The 25,756-nt window shown below is 36.5% G+C and overlaps 1 protein-coding gene across 1 annotated transcript in view; it reads right to left on the bottom strand.

Annotated features, from left to right (window-relative positions):
* Nucleotides 1–25,756, bottom strand: part of LOC149533310 (DEA(D/H)-box RNA helicase family protein) — a 133,018-nt gene that overhangs the window by 40,541 nt on the left and 66,721 nt on the right. Inside the window, exon 5 of the mRNA XM_089807651.1 lies at nt 8,180–8,254. Coding sequence (XP_089663777.1) covers nt 8,180–8,254 — 75 coding nt within the window. The remainder of the gene's footprint in view (nt 1–8,179; nt 8,255–25,756) is intronic.

Here is a 25,756-nt window from a genome sequence, read left to right as displayed (position 1 = left end):
TAATTACTAATAACAATAATGTATATCAGATCGAATCAATCCGACTAAAACTACAACTTTAACACTCCCTCTTAGTTAGGGAGGATTAATATAGAACACATTATGCTCTCACGTATATGAAGAGATATCATCTCACTTGTAAAAAATCCCATTAACTTTAATATAAGCTTGAACACCACCTTAAGTATGGTCTATAATAGAAACTATGTCATGGTTTCCAACATGATACAGCCCAAAGAACCATAACAAGTTGGTTATCATGGTGTCTAGCAAAATCCGCGAAAGACCTATGATGAGTTGGTTATCATGGTGTCTGGCAATCCGGCCCAAAGAACCATGATAACAGGTCTACCATTTATAAGATCGCCACCTTACAATGGTTATCTTCTATTTGTTCGTTATCATGACTTCTAGCACTCTAGGACAACAATTTAATGAAGCTTGTCATGATAACAGGTCTACCATTTATAAGATCGTCATCTTACAATAATTACCTTCTGTTTATCTATGTCAATGAAAGATCGTCACCTTTCATTCGTCACCTTTCATTACATATCATATGTGAAATAGTAACCACCATGAACCCATTCAAAGGGTGGCACAAAGGCTTTCACCTTAATTTTCTCTCACAGAGAAGAACGCATTACAAGGAGTTTCACTTAGAACTTCTCCTCATAGAGAAGACACCATTCACAAAGAATTGCACTTCAAAAATTCTCCCTCTGAACAATGATACTGGGAAGTCAAGTCTTGTAGTTACTCCCTTTGAGACTCTCTTCATCCAAGGATGCCCATTGGACTCCCTCTAAATCTGGTATTAATCTTTCAACCTTCAGGTGACAAGTTATTACTTCTTTGTGATGTACACATGAGTAGGCCCATCACAACCATGTAATCATACACATGTATGTTAGACTTCGTCAGGAGTTTCACTTAGAACTTCTCCTCATAGAGAAGACACCATTCACAAAGAATTGCACCTCAAAAATTCTCCCTCTAAACAGTGATCCTAGGAAGTCAGGTCATGTAGTTACTCCCTTTGAGAATCTTTTCACCCAAGGTTGCTTGTCGGACTCCCTTTGAATCTGATATTAATCTTTCAACCTTCAAGTGACAAGTTATTACTTCCTCATGATGTACACGAGTAGGCCCATCACAACCATGTAGTCATACACATGTATGTTAGACTTCGTCTAAGTATCAATCTTCTGAGCTCCTTGTATAAGGTTGTCTCCGATGAAGTATCAGACTCCCTCTTGATATGAAAGGATACTCAAAATCTCAATCATCAAAGATATTCGCTTCAAGAGCTTCACTTTATCTAGCATGAGCATCAAATGACTAATGGATCCTAGATCAAAAACTTCATTGGAGCTACTATCATAAGATTGAGTCCTGCACAAATGCCTCGGCAACATACCTAATAAATACTTGTCTGCACATCCACATCCTTAATACAAGTTTCTCTGATGAAGATCCATATGTATCAAATCAAATGATGGTTCAGTTTGGAGCTCTGATGGTGTCCCTTCTCTAACATGTTCCCTTTAAAGATGGTTCAAGTGGGAATGGAACATTGATTTTTATTACTCCCCCCACAATGTAGAATTCCCTCTCATTCCTTTTGTGAAGTCAATACATTCTTCCAATTTGCTTTGATGAAGATCCATATGTATCAAATCAAATGATGGTTCAGTTTGGAGCTCTGATGGTGTCCCTTCTCTAACATGTTCCCTTTAGAAATGGTTCAAGTGGGAATGGAACATTGATTATTATTACTCCCCCCACAATGTAGAATTCCCTCTCATTCCTTTTATGAAGTCAATACATTCTTCCAATTTGCTTTAGGTGTAAGCATGTAATCCATCTATGATACCAATGTATATTTGCAAGGATGTGATCATTACCATCCCTGTTCCCAAAACATTATTCAACCAGATCACATATTCCATATTTCAGCTACCACTGTGATGACATCTTCCCTTTAGTAAGTTTTCTCATTCAAAGTTCATGGAAAGCCAACTGATCTATAACATCCACCAAACTGCATTAAAGCGGAGACAACTTGAAATGGGGGACATGCACAAAAAATGTGTACCTATCACTGCTAGATTCACAATCTGACTGACACAGGTCTGACAGGAAGCAAAAATTCATCATATCTGCCATAGGAATACTGATCTGCATTCTTTGCAATTATTCCTATCATGAAACATGGATTTTAATCTGTTTGAAGTGTCTATGTGTGATTATTAGATGGAATAAGAAGAACAGTTGTTAAGGATGATTTGAATAATGAAATTGTTATTTTATCAGTGCGATGAAGCTTTATTTCTGACGTGGTCCACTCATATCCCTCTATCGTGTTGATCCCTCCAATCACTGTGTAATCCTCCTCTCTTGTAAATACCCCCTTAAGCCCTCATCATCATAGCTTTAGTATTTGTCATTTAATTTGACCTGAATTTAATGCTAATGATTAATGAATAGACAACCGTCCTATTTGCCATTGTATTTTAATGTTGTTCGCTGGACCAAAATTCGACCAGTGTAAACTCTAACAAATTGTAATGTGCACACAGTTCGACCATTGCACACGAAATCATCATCTTCAATTCACAGTATGTGAACAATCAATGTGCAAGTATATATTAATTTTGAATGGTGAACTTTAGACGTAGCTGGTCCTTGTACTGGGTGGAAGTAGAGACACCCAATAATACCGATTCAAGATAGAATATCATTGGCCTGACTTATTGTTGTCTTCGTATCTCAGAATTTTTATTTGCGCAATAGTCATTACATCTAAGTCTGTATACAGTCCTCCTACGATAACCATGTTTATGGCCTCTGCTAAGTCTGTATATAAATGAAACTGCAGATATAATGCTCTTGACATCTGAAGCAAATCTTTTCAGTCATTCTTCTGTATAACACACCACTGTAAACTGTAAAGGCATCTGAATTTATTTTAGCCAGAAAGTACACAGAATCAACACTTATCTTCACTAGTTTGTTGTCCTTGAAATAACTCACAGAACTTAAGAAATTTATTCTGTCAAACTTATAGTTCTTCTGCAGGTCCTCTCTTTGAATGATTGATCCTGTACTGAACCATGAATATTATCTTTCAATTTTTTTTATTTTTTTTTCAGAATATTTGTTTTATTTCTATAGCCAGTAGTCGTGCAGCACACTCTTGTATTCAATCTGTTAACAACACCACATATCTTAAATAAAATATTTTGTATTCACTATGCCCTTACATCTGAACCGAGACACATATATATAATGTTTATTCTCCTTTCTCTATTGGTACCATCTTGTCAGTAGTTAGGAAGATGCATTACTGACAACCACCCTCATTTGTGACGTGCAAGTAAATCTTCTAAGCCGGTTATGACAATAATAATTTTGTCTTCACATGAATGTTGTCAAGCTGATTCCAAGAATTATTGTCTTAAGTCAATTTGTAGGCATCTAAATCAGACTGGAATTCCAACTCATATAGTTGTGGTGCTGCAGTCGTGGGTAATCTAGGCAGGCCCTTAAACTGCTCCATATTCAAACAAGGCCTTGACCGCTTTCAAACTGGAACCTTGCAGGTATAAAGCCCCCAATGACCAGGGCAACTCCAGGCACAGTCAACTTATAATCCATTCAAACAACATTCACCGTGAATAAAAAAATCCTTTCAAAAAAAAAAAAATTTCCTTCTTTATGCATTCGCAGCCTGCTCTGATACCATGTTAATTTCTAGGATCGTTTCTGCAAATGTAGAATCATAGCCATTGTTATTGATCATCTCCAAATGAAGAATTGAATCTCATATAAATATGAGAACAGGAGACATGTCTCTATGGTGTAAACATCATTTAAATATTATTATATTAACATGAATAATAATATATATATATATATAATAAAATTTATTATTGACATGGATAAGTATATATAGGAAACAATGATTACTAATAACAATAATGTATATCAGATGGAATCAATCTGACTGGACAACTTTAACACCCCTTAGTAAATAATCATAAATTAAAGCAGCTACCCTCCTTGGCTCCTAGGCTGACATTTGTATTTTGTAGTTTGTGTTTGATATTGAGGTTCAAACTCCAAAGTCAAACTAAATAGTGTGCACTATAATCAATGATCTCAAACTAATTAGAACTATCCATAGGTCAAGAGTCATGGTGTACACTCTCTCCTTTACTTTCACTCTCTCTATGCAATTAAGACGGCCTTAAATATAAAAATATAAGCTATTCGTCTTGTTCTTCATCCCCAAAAAATTGAAAAAAATCTTTATCTTTGGTTATAATACTAATTATTTATTCACTGTGGGGCCAAAAACTTATTCTTAGGAATTATGGTTACCAAGTCTAAAAAAGAAAAGAGAAGGATGCCTTTCAAACAACATAAGATAAGGAAGCCTTTCAAACTCGCTTAGAAAAATAAACTTTCCCACATAATTACTTTGGTATAATTGATAACAAAAAAATAGTGTTCTTCCATGAAAGGACTTTCAAAATTGACCAATTTCTGCACTAAGTTTGCAGTTCCACAGAATAATCTTGTAAAATTTACTCCTCCCTCTCAAGACATATCATGGTTATGCTTCCTAGGGAACTGCTTCATTAAAATTTGTTTCTCTACCATAATTCTGCCACAGTATCTGGTAAGGAAAGATGAAGTCTTCTTGAATGCCTACATAAAAAATACATGACAGACGTCATAATTTAAGGACTAACAAGCAGATCTATGCTATAGTACCAATTTGCACCTGCATATTCATGACTTGTCTCTCCAATGCAGGACCATCAAGGCATACAAGAAAATCCCCACGTAATGTTACCATTTTTCTCCTACTCAGTTTGGCTTCCCATGAGCCTGTTTTTGGGGTTCTTGTAGGCTAAGCGGAGTTGATTAGGGGACTCAGTGTTCTGCAGAGAGCTTGAGTTTGCAGTTTCAATGTGTTTAGACAGTACTTTTAGTTTTAGCATATGCTACTTTTAATAAGTATTATTTTGGGCACTTGGTCTGTTTCAGTTCCCCCTTTGCTTTTGTGTGAAGCATTGTCAATTTCAGTACCTTCATGACCTTCCTGAGGTGATACAAATAATATTTTTATAATTTTCACAAGTGATAAAAAAATGACTTTTAATATAAAACTTAAACAGATAAATCTTTTTATAAAGTTGCCTCAAAGTGGGGACACATAGGCAAGGAGAAAGACAGAAAGTAATTTAAAAGCTACTTGGGGACTTTTGAGGGTAAGTATTATATTTTGAATTTGTGTTGCCCTAATCTTTACCTCCAACTCTATATATTTGAGTTTGGGATCTTATTTCACGATTTTGGTTGTCCACACAAAACATGCCACTGTTGAAATTAACTTGGATAATTCTTCCTTGGATTGTCAAGGATGAAAACCCTCTTCAAATAGCGCCTGGTTTTGTTAGTGCAAGATCTACCCAAGCTGGTTGGTAATTTCAGTTTGAAATTTTACTGGTTTGTTCAAGATCAGTGGAAAGAGTATTGGAACAGATGAAGATTTATGAAGTATTTTGATTTGGGTTCCCTTTTTGGTGTGTCTAATGATTTATTAGTGCCATTCAAGCTTCCAGTGACTTTGGAGACATTCCTAGTGCTGGCCATACCATTCCAGCAAGATAGAGAATTCACTTTTTGCTCAAATTCCAAGTAATATTTCCAACTTGTCGGTAATGGCTCATTCTATTTCCCTCAGCTGATAGGTGAGTCACAGATTTTGGTTGAGTTTTGAATTTTCTAGATTAGGTGACCCCATAGACGGCCATACAGTACTTGCTGGTGTATGTGGGGTTATAAAGAGTATTATCCAGTGCCAATAAAATCTTAATAGAGGTGCCTGTGTGTATAGGAGGTCCTGGAATAGTTTGGTGTAGTTTACAGGTGAGGAACATTTGTAATAACTTATTCTTATACTCACCCTTGAAGGATTAAAGCCATTTGGCTCAAAAATAGAGATTTTATACCTTGTTTTCAGACCTCAGTAAAAAATTAGTACGGCTATTGCGGACTTCTTTCATCAGCATTTACCTAATGAGATTTGTGAAGAGTCTTTGGGGTTAATTTCTGGCCACCCTTGTACCAGTGTACCCAGCTTTCTGTTGCTGTAAGTTCTGACCATATTTCAGACCTGTGGATGGTGGTTACAGACATTTGGAGTGAAGGGTAATTGATCTGAGCATTCTAGGAGTGAAGGGTTTGTCTTGAAGAGGTTTAATGACGTAATTACTGCCCTTGAGATATTGTAAATGGACCTTGGAAGACTTATTTAGCAAAACTGATGACTCTCTGCTTTCCAGATCTGCTGCATCAGGTCTGAATGATTGTAATAACATGCCTTTTCCAGGCATTCATTTTATATTGCTGATTTTTGTGCAATCCCTTTTAAGTATAATTGAATAGAGCTTTGTGATCAGCATATTGCATGAGCAATAGAATAAAATCGGTACTTTTGCTTCAGCAAGGAACCACATTTCCAATGTCAAATGATCTCATAGATGATACAGCAGTTCTTATTTCACGTTCAATGTTGTTAACTGTTTAATTGTTGGAGTTAACTTTTATGCTGCATGAAATCTGAGGCAAATCAATCATCCAAATTATTCACATTGGCAATCAAGACTAGCAAACAATCCAAAAAATAAGGGTATAGATTACACTGCAAGTCTTAAGTTGGATGAATGCAGCAGAAAGTGCAATGCACTATAGCATGCAATAGTTGACAGTCACGCAGCGGCAAAGAGATCAAGCGCACCCTCAATCACTAAGTTTTGGGTTGGGCATGGTCAACATGATATCCAGTTGGAAAAAGCAAGGTGGCAAGGGATGATTGGACTGCATATGAAATGATAAGCATTCAACAAGATGTGCTTGGGAAAGATGAAAACTTCTTGAATGCCAATGAATAAAATACCCAGCATCCATAAGCAGAGCTATCCTATAATATCAATTTGGACTAATAAACTCTTGACCAGTCTCTCCGGTGCAGTACCATCTTGGCTTAGAAGCAAAATCCTGCAGGTCTTGGAGTCTGGATGCATGTAGCAGATAATGGATTACAAAATATTGTGCAATAGTAGGTGGCCACACAGTACAAAGAGATCCAGTGCACCATGTGTCATACAGTTTTGGGTTGTGCACGGTCAACATGACATCTACGAGGAAGATGTGAGGGTGGCAAGTGGCAGCTGAACTGCATGTCAAAACAATTAGCATACATGTCAACAGCTATACAATCTACATTTGGTGGCAAGTATTCGTGGATAAGTGGTGGATTTGGAGGGCATTAAATGCATCTAATGAGTTGGTAAATTTGAATGTTGGATTGGGCTTCATTAATGATTGCTATGGATTTTGGTGTTGTCGGTAAAAACTATATTATAGCTGACGGGTTGAGTTGCTATCCGCAAGGTCATGTGACGGTCGAATCACCCCTTCGGGAAGTATATGTACATCGTCCGAATGGATTTATGGATTATAATTGTAATTGGAATTGCATATGTGCTTATATGAATAAAGCATCTGTTCTGTGCTACATTCTAAATTATTAATGCGATAAGTATCCATTTACCCTGTATGGTAAACATTTGGCAGCCAAAATCTGGCTCTAATTCAAGTATAAATAGTAGTACCGTGCATGTAGTCGGGGATTTTGGTTCCTAGGTCTTTTAGTTCCTCGATATTCAGTTGGCCTCATAATGATAATCCAGTCTGCATGTATAATGAGAATGAACAACCTCGTATTCTTCATATAATGTATTCTCTGCCATTAACATTAATAGAATAAATAATTTTAAAAGCATCATTTCTAATTAAACTTTATCCGTACAGCCATTTAGAAGCAGTTAACTATAGTTTATTCTATGTGGGAAAAAATGGCTTCAAAAAATTACAGTTCAAAAAAGTCCTTGATAAAAACTTTAATTGTGATATTGCTATCAGGATTTAACTATGTGATTTTTGAGTCAAACTCATTAACCCATATTTCATGAGTAGTGATTCAACATGAATCCATCTCTCATGAGAATAAATGGAACACTTAGCACTCATTGGAAAACTTTAATGTCAAAGCTGACAAATTACTAAAGCAAAAACAACACAAAAGAAGCAATAAAAATACCAAATACTTTAACGTCCGTAGATTGAAGCCCTTGGTATTTGTTAAATGATCAAGAAGACGTCCCGGAGTTCCTACCTGTTTAAAGGAAAAAATTCACATGTCATATTTTGAAATTTTTAATCCTAAAAAGAAAAATCATTAAAATGTTAGGTTTTAGGCTTGCTTAGCTCATTAGGAAAAAAATTGCAATAATACTTCTCTCTGAAAACATGAAAAAACAAAAAGAATTTTAACAAAGACATCTTACAAACAAAGCAGACATTAGTTTATACAAGCTACCGAAATGCAGCACCAATGAAATATTTTTAAGATGTCAAAGAAATTGGCTACAAAATGATTTAAACATGATTATAGATCACAGACCAACGTATGATAAACACAGCCCCGCTAATAAACATCTCAAAGACTTGGGGACACCTTGGGGACTTTGACTTTGACTCTCAAAGTAACACAAATTTGGCATACGAATTCTGTTGATTCTTATATTTTAAGGTTCTATTATGTATAATTACATGCTTTATTCATGTTTTCATATAAATATTTTAAATTTCTCTATATATTATAATTTTCCTTATTGTTATATAGACGTCCCCATTTACCGCCCCTCCCTGGCCCCTAAATCGGCAAAAACTTTTGTTGTCCTGGAAACCCGTCCCATTGTCCCCTATCGTCCCCGTCCCGGAAACTTGGGGGAACATAGGATAAACATGATCTTCTCCTAACATAAGTGTATCTTTAACCTGATCTACAAGTCTGGAAATCTTTATATAACCAACTTGCTTTTGTATACTATATAATGAACTAAATTGTAGAAAGACCCTAGGCATTTTTAAAAAGCAATAGCCAAGATGGTAATACTAATGGCTGACTGCCCAAATGTAATCTTTTACTATCTCAAAGATAAACTGTATTGTAAAGGCTTCTGTTGTTAGGTTTTCACACCATAGCCCCATTCCAAACAGGGATGCCCTCTTTTTGCTTTAGCAGCTAATAGTTTGGTAGTCTTAGGGGCAATATGGCCAATTTCCAGGGTGTCAGATGTCTAAATCCTGGTGCAAGATCATGATTAAGAATTTTTCTTAGGAGTGAATCAAAGCCTTGTGCGGTAAGTGTTGAACATCAAATTCCAAATCCTTAGTCAACTAAGTGCTCTCGAATCGAAGGTGGGGATATGAGGTGTTCTGAAAATCCAAGTGAGATTTGGGAAAGAGGTGAAAGAAGTTTACACTTCATTATTTTTAGGAGTAATCCAGCCAAATCCAAAGCATGAACAAGATTCACTTCAACCATGCAAAGAGCCGAATACATGAACATATTCCGATTCGCACTTGACAAACCCTGCCCAACAAAAGGACAACTTCAGATTTATAATTGTATTGTGCCTAGGAAGAAAACAATTTTCACTCGGCCAATATAGGTGAGTCCAAAGGCAACACATTTTCTAAGAAAGCACTAAGTACATGTGCCCAACAAGAGAGTGTTCTCTAAAATGCAATTGTAAGTCCTCAAGCATTAGGTAATCTCCACTCCAAGCTAGATAATGAGCCCAACCTAAAGACAAATTCCGCCCCAAAGTTTAAGCAATGCACCCAACACTAATACAAATCCCAATCACCACACTGAGCATTGAACCCAATGAATGAGCAAAATCCACTCAAGCCTATTTGTGTTGAACTCAACACACAGGTAAATTCTCACTTGAGCTTCATTTATTGCACCTTAACAATAGACAAATTCCGCTTCATACATTGAGGCCGACAGGCCGTCAATTTCCAAAAAAAGTATAAGCATCAAGCCCTAAGCTATGACAATTTCCAAAATTCATGAAAGGAGGATCACAAGAACACATCAATGCCCAAAAATTATAAGGATGTAAGCTCAAAAACAGGCATTTTCCAAAAAGTGTAAGAGCCCAACTCATATGCAACCTCTGAAAATAGCAGGGCAAATAAGATTCATTGAAAAATGCCTAATTAGGTCAGCATCATGATGACTTTTGTAATTTGCAATTAATTTGATCCTAACCAAGTCAATCTGCCTCTTGACAAAGATGCATATATAAAGGCAATCCAAACTTCATGTCAAGACCAATCATTTCAAGGCGAAATCAATCAAGTAACAAGCAAGGCATACTACTAATGGCCATCAGCAAATTTAGAAGATGCTTTGCTGAGAGGAAGTGAACTTTGAAAACTCAGCAAATGAAAAAATCAAAATACCAATCAGGTTGATATTGGAGGTTGTTGGGTATCAGTACAAAGATTAAATAGATACAACTTTTATATAAAGTTAAATTAGCCATAAGAATGCCCTAATTCTATTTTATTTATCACTTTGCAAACTTATATGAGTTTCTTTTCATGGTTTGCAAGGTACTTGAGGAAAGCAGGTGGTGTGGATTCAAGATCAAGGGATTGGAATTTCAAGCCAGTGAGGCCTTCGATTTCAAGATTTCAAGAAGGCATAGGTGATGAGTTGCTGAAACTGGAAGGGTTTCTAAGGTCAAAAGTGAAGAGATCTAACAACCATAACAAGGGGGCAAGCATAATGATGTTCAAGTTTGAAGATCAAAATTGAATTTCCTTCCAAAATCCAAGTTCAGTTAGAGGATTCAACTGTATAAAGCACCCAAATCACTTCTACGAGACCAAGCCCAACACAAAAAGCTTTCAAATAAAAGTTCAAATATCATGAAAATGAAAAGGTTTCAAGATGAGAGGACAGAGAAAGTTCACACAGATGAAGAAATTTGGGAATATCAAGAGATATTTCTTCATCTCCAAGGAATAGATTGAGTGTACAAAGAGATATTTTGTCATCACCACCAAATTGACCAAGTCTATGAGATAAGGATGTAGAGGTGGTGCCTACTTGTCTTCAACCAATTAAAAGGCTCCAATTACATGTGTTCAAGCATATTCAATTATATTATGCCAAATGTACATGTGGATGGCATCTAGTACCTCTATCTTATCTATATTCTCATTAGCCCTAAAAAGCATTGTAATTCTCTTATTGGTCCGCAGGCTGGTGCCTTCATGTAATTGGATGATAGTGGTCACACCCTAATTAAGGTTTGTCATGGGTTAATCTTGGCGCTTGATCTTGAATCAATCTTGACCCTTTCTTGTAATAGAACAACTGCAAAAGACCGAGGCTTTCCCTCAGTAGACAGGATAATAGACTAGAGAGTAGGGTAGGAGAGGAGACGTTGAAATTGTTGTCATAATGCTATCAAAGTAATTGTTGATTCATTGTTGGCCTTCATGGTGAATTGCTTGTGTTGCTTTGGAATATTGCACAGTTTCTACATTTCCTCACTTAGAGTAAGATATTATTTCATGTTGTTAGAGTAATGTTTCGCTGAATGGAAGATATTTTGGATGCATCTTTCCTTAACTCGCATATGAGCATCCTTATTCAAGAGAGAGTTGGAGATTTGGTGTTTGGTCCTAGAATACTAAGTATTTGATTTTGTATGTTGTAGTGGAACAAAACTCACCAACAGGCACTTCATTGATGTCATAGATTAATACAACATTGAGAATGACGATGCCATGATGAAGCTCTTTATGTAGTCATTGAAAATTCATGCTAAATAATGGTATAAAGACTTCCAGTGAGCAGCATTGACTCATTTGATAACTTCATAAGAGTTTTTAGACTGCAATACATAGAAAGAGTAGATCCAAAGTTTGCATTCATGAGCTTACTACTATAAAGCACGTATACCCATTTCAAATCATGCGCATGAAATTCTCTATGCTTTACTTGCATTATGGACACCAATATACTTTACACAGTTGGAAAACTTGGACTCACCTCAAACTCTGCAAACCAAAAAACTGGACTTGGACTCGGAAAAGACTCAGCAAGGACTTGGCAATAGGATAAAAAACTTTAGTTTTACAAATAGGCAAAAATAAATTAGTCCATTTAGAGAACAAAAGAGCCATAATTGAAACATCACACATCATATGAATCCCAAACACTCAATATCTATAATTCCTCATTATTTCGAACTTTAAATGTTTATTAGCAGCATAAGTTTATAAATGTATACAGAATAAGAGTTTTTAGAGTGCAATACATAGAGTGGATCCAAAGTTTGTATTTCATGAGCTTACTACTATAAAGCACAAACACCCATTTTGAATCATGAGCATGAAGTTTTCTATGCTTTACTTGCATTCTGGACACCAATATACTTTACCCAGTTGCAAAACTTGGAGTCACCTCAAACTCTCCAGACCAAAACCCTGGACTTGGACTCGGAAAAGACTCGGCAAGGAGTTGGCAATAGGAAAAAATACCTTAGTTTTACAAAAAAGAAAAAATAAATTAATCTATTTAGAGAACAAAAGAGCCATAATTGAAACATTACACATCATATGAATCCCAGACACTCAATATCTAAAATTTCCTCATTATTTCTAACTTTAAAATGTTTATTAGCAGCATAAGTTTATAAATGTATACAGAATAGAATATAGTGATATGTCCAAATGTGAAAAACAGAAAATTAAAGACTACATCTTGCTTTTCTCTCTCTCACTATAACTCAATTTTTCAAGCTTTGAACTAGTAGGTTTTTAGGTATTTAAATGAAGAGCTAAATCTTCTTCTTCATCATCAAAGGCCTCATCGTCATCATCCTCCATTTCATCGGAGTCACCCTAAAACACTGTTTTGAGCAAGCATAAAGAACAAATGACAAAATAAGTTGAAAATAATAATCAAAATATAAGTTGTTAAGCGCGTCCAAGCAGCGACAAGAATCCATCAGAAGGGCACTCACGAGTCTTGATGTCAAACTCGCCCAAGTCAACAACAAGGACTCCCATATCCAGAAGTCTGAACTCACCTAGACTCAACTCTCGAATCCATGCTAGTTGACTCTACATGCCATTGGACTTTGGACTTTGAGGCAAGTCCAAAGATTTTTTAATCTATGCTTTAATATGTTAAATGCAAGAATACAAAACTTTTGCATTCATTCGACCTTGAAAGAGTGTTAATTTCAATCTTGGATTCACATTTTAATGGTGTTACATCCCAAAATTTTGACCTAATTTCAAATTTGTTCATAACCGTTGGATTTAATGGATTATCTTTTCATGATCATGTGAAATAGGTAGTTATTTATATACGTTGTATTAATTGTTAATGAAGATTGTCGTTAACCATTAACTGTTATTGGATGATTAATAGTTGCTTGATTTAAAATAACAATTATTATGTTTTTATGAATTATTATAGAATTACTATTATGGCAGAAGTGTTTTTATGGGTGATTACAGGAGAAGATGAAGAGGGGGGAAGCATTGCTAAACGGAGTCATCGGAATGGGATGTTCGCTTAGTTCAGTCATCAAGATCGGCAAGTATGGCCTTAACTTCTTTGGAAAGGACACAATGACTTGATCACAAAATACATTTTTGGGACCCGCATGAGCTATTGAAAAAATAATCTAAGAAAACATAAAAATAATCTAATTTAAAAATATAAAACATACCTCAAGGGATTTTTAATTGATCTTCATCATATTATTTTAATACATATTTACATACGTACATATAAATATAAAAATGAAATGGCACCAATAAATTATAATAACATAGTTTAATGATGTCACCTATTGATATACTTACATGAACGTATATAAGCATATGTTATAATAACAATTTAAATTATAATCTTTCCAACTTCTTATTTTATTTTTCCTTTCCCTCTCTTTCCATAATCGATTTAATACTTGGAAATTCGAATGGTTTAAAGTCTTTAAACTGATGGAAGCGAAGAAGTCATGGCTAGACTTTTATATAGAAGCCATGAAGGAAGTCGAACACCACTGTCCACATTCTCACTTTTCTTTTCTGCCACCATTTTCAAACTCTTTCCCTCAATAGCCCAGAGTTCTACTTCATCACCGGTATTTTTATATCCGCCAGCACCCCTGCGAATACCGATTCAAAACCTTGATCAAATTGTGTGAATTCAACTAAGCTGAGCAAGTATATCCGGCTAGGATATTGAGGTTAGGCGTTGAAGGTGACGTCTTAAGAAACGAGAGGGTGACGATCAAAATTCAAGTTCTCCAAACCATACATATCAGGTCATGAGATACCTTCCTACGTTTCATGAGATACCTTCCTACGTTTTTTTCTTTCTTTCTTTCTTTGAATGCATATTCTACTACAGTCGGCTAAGCTTAGGAGTCTTTTTCTTTATGATTGAGATCATGTTATGTAACTTGCTGACTATTCCCTGAGAATTATATTGAGTTTCCCATTTTATTTTTATTGTATCCTGAACCATCATTAAAGAAGTCGAGTAGTAACTTTGAAAAAGGAGTCTCTTAATGTTGTAAGAACCTTCATGAATATTACTGATATCAATAGCAAGATTTATGCTGACTCAAACTATGATAAAAGATATTAAGAGCAGAATGCTCATCCAATGCACCTAGGAATCATTGGCAATGAAACCACAAAATGGTGAAGAGGTGAAAAAGGGCAGAGTGCTCATAAATTTTAATGCACCTGGGACTCACCAGCAGGTAGCCATGAAATGGTGAAGAGGTCGAATAAATTTGCAAGAAAACAAAGGAGAAATCAGACATGAATAACTTAAAAGAAATATGCGCAATAGCTCATACTTATCCCTATAATGAACTTGTTGTCAAGTCGAGCGATGGTGATCGGGTCGTTGAACCCATCGGAAATCCTTGGCCAAGGTAGTTTATATGCACGTTTGTCATCTAATGATCACTTGATGTCAGTAGTGTCAGTTATGTAAACATGTCCATTTTATAACTGAGCGGACATTCAAAACACCAGGATGCTCAGGTGGTTGGACTGAAGAACATCCCAAGCCCGATCCTGAGGTAGGGAGGGCCATTCTAATTTAATAGAATGTGTGGGGATAAGTATGGTCTAAGGTTGGGAGGTTAAGCCTATGTCAATGCTTCTCCTCTCGCCAAAGCCGAGGCTTGCACAACTAGTTAAAGATCCTCCGATGATACTTGTATGTTCTTTTCTTTTCTTGTTAAGCATTTACTTTACTTGTTAATTAGTTAATCATGAATATAGATATGCTAGTTAGTCGTTAAATCTAGTTATTTCAGCTGAACATGAATACCATTGTGGACAGTAAATCATTATTACAGTTGCTCATGAATACAGTTATGCTAGTTAATCGTTGATCTATTTATTTCAGCTGAACATCAATACAATTGCATATAGTTAATCGTTGATGAAATTATTTCAAATGAGTATGATTACAGTTATTTTCTGTTAATTGATAAAAGCAGTTAATGTCATGTGAAGAGGAAATTAGTTTGCTATTTATAAATGCTGGGAGTTTTAGTTTAGACCGTTTTTATTTTAGATATGAAAATCCATTTGTGACCATGGTTTACCACAAATAATCTTTCATCCCACATTTGGTCTTACAACCTTTTCTTCATCTGCATTGTACCCATTATCTATATGAGATTGCTGTCTAGTGCTAATATTGTTGAGTTACGATTGTTGATGCTTTACCACTTGCCCTAGTTTACTTTTTAATTGACACCTTGTTATTTAAAATATCTCATTCTGATTTCCTATTTCCAACATGTTCCTATCTCTAAATTCGCTAGAGTTAATTTACTGTCAAAACCTCTTCACTCTCATACAATCAACTAAATACTTGATTCCCATGAGATTAATCTGCTATTGTACCAAAATTGATATGTTATCACTACAAAGTTGAGAGTGTTTTATTATACAATTCATTCAACCTCTACTGAAATTTATTTATAAAATTAAGTTGATGGCTATTGGAAACCAAACCGCATAACTGCTACAACTTGCTTTGCACAAAATTTCCACCAAGGCAGCTCCCAATTCGAGAGGAAAAACCCAACTTTATAGGTGCCAATATTCAACACAATCAAATCCAGAAAATCTCATGGATAAATATTACAGTCGATTACCAGGACCTGTGTGCTATGAAAGGTAGCAATATGTGATGTCCCCCATTTCAAAATAGGTTTTGTTAAAAAGTACAATTATATAATAATACTAACCCATTATGGTAATATAAAAATTATCATTTATTATAAAATACAAATAATATTTAGTACATATAAAATATACATATATAATTAAATAAATAAGTGATATAAAATAATATCTATATATTACAATTGTATATTGTAATAATAGCACTATAATATATAACAATAATAATAATAATTAAAAATAATATTAATGACAATTGTTTTTTTTTATCAGTATATAAATAAATATAAGAAAATTCAATATTATTAATATTATACAACATATATAGGCCCGTTCATAGGCCTTTGAGAGTTAATTTTATATTGAAGAAGCAGTGTGTGACATGGTCCCCGCCTGACCAATGATGGGTGAAAATCAACTTCGATGGAGCCTCCAAAGCCCTCTAGGACCCTTTGGAATCAATGTGGTGCTAGAGCAAAAGATGGGAACATATTGGCTTTCTATGCAAAAAGGGTGTGTGATAGAACGAACAACCAAGCAAAGTGTTTGGTTGTGATGGACGCAGTACTTTTGGGCCTAAAGATAGGTGCTCATAAATTGCATCTCGAAGGAGACTCCCAAATCGTGGTTAATGGTATTGTCAAAGGCAGTTTAGAAGTGTGGTATTTGGACAAGTATATTAAGAAAATCCAAGTGCTTCTCAATGAAGTGAATGAATTCAAAGTGTCTCGTGTGCTTAGGGAAGCTAACACTTTAGCTGATAAATTCTCTAATGTTGGGGTGGCACATCCATTAAGATTTAAAATTTTGGAAGATTTCAGGAACATTCAACCTAATGATTTGGATTTAAGTGGGACTGACTAGAGATAAAGATTGCATTGGAATTAATTTTGAATCATTATGGGAGTCCTCCGAAGTGTACCCCCACTAATCTTTACCTTCAGTCATGTGTGGGATTAGAGCCTCATGGCCACGCATACTAAGTCATTATGACCAGACAGTGGAGGATGTTCATGATTTTGGTAATTTCGCTTTATGGAATGGGAGGCAGTTGAATAGGCGGCAACTGACCCAATGTCTTTGGCAAGTACCGGTTTTGTGTTCTATGGACACTTGTCATTACAAGCGGATCTTTCTAGAGGCAATCTTGTAGTTTAGACTATGGTTTTACTTCATCGATACTAGGTTACACAGCAAGAACTAATGGAGGCAAATTTTTTGCTCAAAACCATTGGTCAGATTCCATCTTTCGAAGGTGCCATCACAGTCAAATGGCTGAAGAATATGTTTAAGCTAGATGGCAATGAGTTCTGGGAATCTCTCAAGCTCTTAATTGGTGAAGATTATCGAAACAATGACCTAAGGTCATGCTCAAACTTGGATATTTCATCACTTTTCATGGCCTTGAGTTTGATGGTGGTTGAATCAAAGATGGAGGTAAGCATGGTGGCAAGGGAATGCTTCTTTACTAAATGGGGAGTGCATTTTGATGATATCATCCATCGAGATGAGATTGATGTTGGATTGCATATGGGCAACCGTCCCTAGAGGTTGATTGGTGGCATGCCAGGTGACCTACAACCCCTATTGATTTGGTCAACTGTCGACCCACTCAAGGCCCACATGCCAGTGACAAGAACTGGGTGGTGGGGGTTGGCTGCTTTCTTTTGTTCCTTGGTTCAGGCTTGCAATCTTGGTGTCAAGCCAAGCTTCAAAAAGAGGAAGAAGACTCCAATCAAGTCTAGTGCTCTGTTGGATGAAACGGGGCGCCCTATTATTCAGCACTAACTTCCTGTCAAAGTGAGTGAGGGGGTTGCTCTCAAGGGCATCATTATGTGCAAGGAGGGGTGGATATCTCGTCGTTAGTGGATTGGGAGGTGGAGAGGGCTGAACCTAGTGATCATCGCCGCAAGGGCAAGGTCAGGATTGTTCAGGAGGAAGCCATTCCCAATTTCTCATGGGAGGATGCGGCAAAGTGGTTCAAGTCACCATAACATTGGTGTTTGGGTTTTCTTGGTGTTGATGTCAAGTCTGGTATGTCTTTGGCTAGCTCTGTGAATTCCGAACTATTGGTGAGTTTTTTGATAGTACTATTATGCGATATGGCTTCGATTATAATATTTGGTTGTAATCACATTTTGAGTAGTTGTGATTACACTATTCTATTTAGGGGGGTTGGTAACTAGGTGTTTGAGGGGTTGTTAACTAGTTGTTCGAGGGTATGTAGTTTGTTGATACATGGGATGGCTTCTTGGTGGCCATCACCCTTTGTAATTCCTTTTTTGATATTAATACAATTATCTATATTACCAATCAAAAATATATATATTATGCAACAAATATTATATAGTTAATCTTAAAATATTACAATATAGTCAATGGACCCTTGTTCTACTAATGAAGTTGAAAGGTTCTTAAAGAGCCTACCAAGGATCAAGTCTCGTTGAGTGTGTGGCTCCGACATTGAAAAGGGATGAGGCTGGAATTGTGCCCTAGGCAAATTTGGCGGAATGGATACCCCTTAGTCCTTGGCTCTTAGCCGAAGAGGTTCAGTCGTAAGGCTCATGCTCCCATATCGAGTAGCTACAAATATTTCATGGACCTTAATCAAAAAAATATTACAATATAGTATATATAAATAAAACAAATAAAATTATATCAATATTAATAATACTTAGTAATATAATAATATAAAAATATTAATACAAATAATATAATATAATTAATCAAATGGAAAGAAACAACCCCTTCTCATAAAAGAACATAAAGGGAGAGATATTATCACGAAAAAGGGAGATTGGGAAACATTTTATATTAGTAAGCCTATAAATCAAAAGGATCACAAAAAGGGACATTACAAATGGTATCAATGCATAATCTTGCCATCATTTGCAAGTGAAGAAGTAGGAGGTAGCATTGCATAGATGGGATGGCAGGGCATCCATGCCCATAGATAACTGTGGCAGTGGGTGTAATAACAACCTTTTATCTAGTTCGTGCGCGCTGGAGGCCAGTTTGGGCCACTTAAAGTTACAGAGAGGTGTGGTGCCAATGCAGGAGCATCATTAGAGGGAAGCGACAGTCTTTGCAATACACGTGCTCCAAAAAGGAAAATAAATCATGCACAACGGGTTTTTAATAATTATTCAGTTGGCACATTGCATTGAAAACGACAAGTTCACTAGGGGTTTCATAGTTGTGTGTCGATTGAGGGGGAATGAATGAAGGTATTTTAATGACGTCCAAGAGAGCACCTAGCCTATGGGACCCTTTTCATGTTCTTTTCAATGTCAGCCCGTCTGTTATGAATCTGCTTTAAGAATCTCGTTGTTTTATGTAGTCTTGTTTCCTCAAAAATCTAGTGTGATTGGCCATCCTTCAAATTGTCCTCGAACTACTCCCGCATATCTTGGTATGTTGCACACTCAAAGATGAAGTGTCATTCCATTTCGACACATCCTTTACTGCAGTAGATGCATTTTCTTTCTTCCCATTCCTCCTTGGGCACTGTCCACCTCCCCTTCTCACACTGTAAATAATGGGATCCCATTCGTAACTGTGCCACTAACAGCCTATTTTTACCTTTCATAGCTACACAAAGGCAATCTTTAATCTCATGGCACTGCGTGGGGTTGAACTCTTTCACATAGTGGGCCTTTTTCTTCCCTAATTGCTTTGTCCAAATTATCGCTTTAAATTTTTTCAGCACAAACCTTTTTATCTCTTCATTCGTGTTGGGGTGTTCTAGTGTGTTAATGTCCCACTTAATTAACCATTTTTTGTTTTGCTTCATCCACGTTTTCTTTCTTTAGGCTAGGCCCTCTTCAACCACCAGTGTGGGCCATCGTTGCTTGTCCGTATTTTCCACCTTGTTTAAATAGCTTAATAGACGTATAACCACAGAGGCTTCCATCGAGAACACCCCTACTTCAGCCAAAAGGATCTCATATGGTATGGTTGATTTGAATTTAAGGTTAGTAGTGATGAGGTTCTTTTGTATTCTTTCTATTTGCTTCCATTTGTAGTTGGATAGACTGCTCCCCCAAACCTTGCACCCATATAACACAAGGGTGACCAGCAGTCCAAAAAGAATCTTTTTAGTTTTCCAATCCCAAAGCTTGGGTTGTCTACACTTGTTTTACAGCAAAAAGGAAGCTCTCCAACCCCCTTGTATCCGCTTAGCTCTACAAGTTTCCCAATTGAGCTTGTTGTTAAAGTCTATGCCCAAGTATTTATACTCTATAACCTTCTCTGTACACCCCAAAACTTCACCGCCCGCTACCTTCACTTCAAACTCGGGAATGTCAACTGTCTGCAAACCTCTCCTAGATACCATCCATGTATTGATGAAATTATGTGAAGCTCCTGTATCCAAAAGGCATAAAATGCACTGCCCCTTAACCACGCCCCTCACTCTAAAAGGATGACATGCCGGATCACTAGAAAGGTGGCTATAACTGGAGGCTATTCTGTGACGGTTTTCTTCTTCTTATCTTTAAGGGGCTGCTCTTCAACTTCCTCCTCCTCCCAGTCCTCCATCTCTTCACCTTCCTGTTGCTCGCCTTCATCCTCGAGAGAACCTCAACATAATGTATCTTGCCTTTCCCAAGGCATCTGTGATTGGGGGTCTAAGGCTCCCTGCAAGTAAAGCACAATTTCTTCCTCCTGAGTTCATTCCGTGTTTCAAAATCCAACCTGGGACGAGTGAGTTTCTGCTGGTTTTTATTTCCTTGGCTCGATGTAGATCCCCTGTAAGGTTTCTTTGGAGGCTGTGATATCAATGAGGGTGAATCCAAATCATGAGCTATCTTGATCGCGTCATCCAGAGTGTTTGGTTTAAAGACCTTAACCAAACCCCTAAATCTATCCTATAAACCTTCTGTGAATAGCATCACTTTCCGTTGTTCTAACATATCTAGCAGCATAACTAATATATGCGGAAACTCATCAATGAACTTATCTAAAGATCCACTCTAATGTAACTGAGCCAAATCCCTATAATAGACTTCAACATCCCTCCTGTCAAAGCGGGTAATCAGCTTAGAGCTAAAAGTCTCGTATGAAGTTATGAGACCATGATTCTATGTGACTAATCCACAATGCCACCAATCGCATGTGGCTCCCTCTAGGTGCATGGTCACAAATCTGATTGCTTCCGCTTCAGCCATGGGCTTAAGTCTCAAATAAGTATCCAACTTGTGAATCCAAGCTCTAGCGGATGTCTAACCACTGTCGTCAAAGGTAGGAAGAGTAAGTTTGTTCATAACATGTTTTAAATCCCTGTTAGGTGCTCTCGGTCTCCGATCCTACTACTGCCTATCAGCCTCTCTTTTCTAATTTAAATACTGAACAAAGGTCAGATTTTGTTTAACTAGATCCGGAAACAAATCCTACTCATCAAATGTTGCCATAACATTATCTGGTAACAAATTCGGAGCTGCAGGTGGTACAGCTTCTTCTACATGAAAAACTGGCATCAAGGGTCTATCCATGTTATGTGTGGGAGCTCTAGCTGCTCATGGAGACCCAACTATACTACCACCTCCACTGTGATGGCTAGGAGCCCTCCTGTGGACCGGAACCAATTGCTGCATAGTACCTGCTAATTGCTGAAGAGCATTTGCAATGTTGTTTTGTCCATCTCTAATAGCCTGTAACATTTCCCTAACTTCCTTGTCCTGTTCAGTTTCATTATGTGCCATTTGAATGTTGATTTCTAGTTCAGCCTGTCCCAAATGATCACCCTATTGAGTAATTTCAGCTTGTTCACCTGTTTCCAAAGTTATTTCTTCATCAACAGAAAACCTATCTTCAATGTCAATATGTACTAAGAAGTCTGCTTGTTCGGACTGTAGGTGACTGAATTTATGGTGCCTTCTACTCATTCCTGGCTGTCATTTTAAGGATGATAATGATGTGCAAAAAATTTATTATTCCCACAAGATGGCAAGTCTTGTGGCTTTGATACCACTATAATAATCTGGGACGTAACTTTTAACCAACGTGTGACTGAATGCATGAGATGTGATTTTGTCAAACGGTTCTCAGACCTCCTCTAACATTTCTATTACCACTGTATGTAGATTCTACCGAATTCTGAGCATTAAAATCCCAAACCACTTAATGTATTTGATAACAGTTGTTATGAAGAAAACTCTGAACAGTTACATCAGCATAAATCAATGGTTTACTGAAGCTAGATTTTTTGGAATATATTAACAGAGAATCCAGCCCAAAACAATCATTCTGAGATTACAAATTCGGTAGTACTAAACATTGCATACATAACCATATGAAAGAAGTCCGTACGTATGGGGTGAGCAACAGTCAACCATGTTTTCAATATGAAAAGCAAAATGGGGTTGGGAATAGACCTGTATAGTCGTAGATGTAGACTCCTGAAGTTTGCGTTGGTTCACATACCCCGTCCGTCCATGATGCCCGACTCCTATCCAAATGCCAACTATCCGTAGCTCAGCCCAAGAGTGATGTACGTGTTTGTTGTTGCTAACGCGACTGTTTGTGGTCACTGCCCGACCCTTGCTCAGACGCCCGACTAGTGACAACAAGACAAGTCACCCTTCACACAGAATACTCTCCCAGTTGGATTTCTGGCTGCTAATAATCACTGAGTTTCACCTTTCAAAAACATTAAGTGTCTAGCTACCAAGAGGTATTCCTTGCAACGTATGAATGGATGTGTTACGTCCTTGGAAGCTTTGCTAGCATTAAATTTTGTGCAGAGTAGGATAGTTCATAAACTCTCAAAACTTAGTGCCCAGTGCCGACTGTTAATGTATTTCTGTTTTATCCACTTGTACAGCAATTTGGCAATTTTTCTTTGACTGTAGGCCAACTACGTCTTTTACTTCATAAATAAACAAATGCACTTACTTCATTTGTCGATTATCCTGCCCAATACCACTGCAATACTATAGGAAGGAAGATTGGGGTGACGTCCAACTCTCTTAAAATCACCAAACTTGAGGGGTTTCGTCCTCACAGTCTCAAACCAGTCATATTAAAGCAACTAGAACTCGCAATTTTTCTACTCATAAATTCTTGTGCATTCTCAAATCCCAATACAAGCTCTCATTTATAACCTTGAAGTGAGAGAAAACACAAGGAACAAGGAATGTGGGATTACAACTTCATTTCGTCCTGTAGTCACCTAAAGCCACTTTATTAAGTAAATAGCTTTATAATATAAAAATGACTTAACTCCACACACTTTAATAAAGTTCTGAAGTAAATAAAATTAAACTTCCATTGTGACTAGTAGGCATCTTGTTAGATAATGGCGTTAATCTATCCGGATGTGGAGATAGATTAAACTGGCACCCACAATACTAGAGCTGAGAAGGGGACATGACAAAAACAGAGGGGCATGACAATGTATTTTAACAAATTTTATTAAATTTTCAAACAGGCCTAATTTGTTACAATGGTGTTTTGCAAGTGGAGGACATTATTTTAGTGTAAAGGCTGAAGGGACAATGTCAAGGGGGTAAAACCAGAGTATTAAAAGAAGTGATAGTGCGAAGTTAATGACAAGAAATATCATCTGTACAATACATTCATTGATGCAGCAATATGAAACTCTCACAACTGAAGAGAGGTTTTAGAGCATTTACAGAATGGCCAATATAAGATATATGATTTATTGTTACCATACAATCACTAAGAGAGACATTAGCAGTACAATAACACTGGAAGAGACAAAGAATATGCCAGCGGTTATACAAGTAACCTATTGATAATTTGCACATGCTTGGTAATTAATAGTAGTGATAGAAAATGATAGACAACTCTAAGATTAGCCAATAATAATAAGAGTACATGTTAATGTTTGGTACCGATAGTGAAGCTGTCATTTACATATGGAGGAAGAAATGAGCAATATTTGAGAAGTAAGATATCGAATCAGTAAAACTAATCGTTGATGACCAATAATTAGGGAAGGCAGCAGTTAATATGTCCATAGAAAGATCAAGATACTTCACTAATCATCACAAATCAAATGATTAGCATTGTGAAGTATCATGAGGTGTGAGACATGTCTCGTCTATTTTAGTTTCTCATGCCTTAAACTGATATAAGAAGTCATTCTTACCATCCATTTAATTGTCAATAGGAATTCCATAATTATAGTCAGCTGGACTGCTAAGGAAATAATATGATTGAAATATGTAGATTGAGATTCCATATATATACATATATAAGAAAGATCAAGTATATGTTATTTTTATTCAAAGTATACATTTAAATTAGATACGTAAATAATCTATATTGCATTTGAATGACCTAATATATATCTTATATATTAATTGGAATAATATAAAAATTATACAAAAGTTATATTAAACAAACACACTCAAGACCTATTACTAATTGGCTAATAAAGAAGATAGGAGTGTTACCAAGGTTGGACTTGTATAAATCCAAGCAACTAGATCTTTGTACCAAGATAGGGTAGGGATCAATGTGAAAAATCAACTAAAGCACACTGATTATTAATCTCCTATTGTAAACGATTATTAAACTGCTGAAAACAAATTCCCAGCTAATATTGAAAAATAACACAACTGCAACTTCACTTATAAAATACAGAAAGAAATGCGCAACACAATGAACACAATATTTTCAGACAAATTGTCCCTGGAAAAACCCCTAAGGGAAAACCAGTCCTCCAGATGAGGAATTATATTAAACTTCAGCAAATCAAGAGATACAAAATTCCTTGCCTCTCACTGGTAGAACTTCGACAACCTCCTAATTTCTCCTACTGCTATTCCCATGTTAACACTGCATCCTTGCTAACACTGCAAGATTGTTTGCTAACACTGCAAACTTACAAACTCATTTGCTAGCACTGCAAATGTTTCTCCAAACTTCTTGTTCTCCAAATGCTCCCTAGACCCCCTTTTATACTACTCTCGTTGGTAAACCAATGGCCAAGATCGATTTACAATCGACGGCTGAGATATAAAACAACTTACCAACCCTAACAAAATTGGTTTCTAGTTGCTTCTAAAAGAAGTCAATTATTTAATAAATAATTGTCCTTACTCTAACCAACTTGTTAGCAAAAACAATTATATACTAAATAATTGCATATGGACGAACAGCTGTCCAAGCTACCAAAACTAACTCTCCCTCTTAGCGAGGAAGCTGTTCTACATGACACCCAACTTATCTCTGAAGAAGATGAATTTTGTCTTCCCCAATACCTTAGTCAGAATGTCTGCTACCTGCTCATCTGTAGGTATGTACTATAGCTGAACAACCCCTTGTTGTACACAATCTCTAATGAAGTGATATCTGATGTCTATATGTTTAGACCTATCATGAAACACTGGATTCTCAAACAACTTGATGCACCTCTAATTATCACAATGTATCATAGTAGTCTCAACCTTCTGACCAAACAAAGCTACTAACAACTTCCGACGCCATATAGCTTCACATGTCACCATGCTAGCTGCTATGTATTATGCTTCTACTGAACTCAAAGCCACAGACTTTTGCTTCCTAATGAACCAAGAAACAACTGATCCCAAGCTAAAACAAC

Source organism: Cupressus sempervirens, chromosome 10, assembly GCF_028749045.1.
Source record: "Cupressus sempervirens isolate cs-2001-9-10 chromosome 10, ASM2874904v1, whole genome shotgun sequence".
Classification (NCBI taxonomy): Eukaryota; Viridiplantae; Streptophyta; class Pinopsida; order Cupressales; family Cupressaceae; genus Cupressus; species Cupressus sempervirens.
The sequence above is the reverse complement of the archived record's forward strand: the minus strand, read 5'-3'. Positions and strand labels throughout refer to the sequence as shown.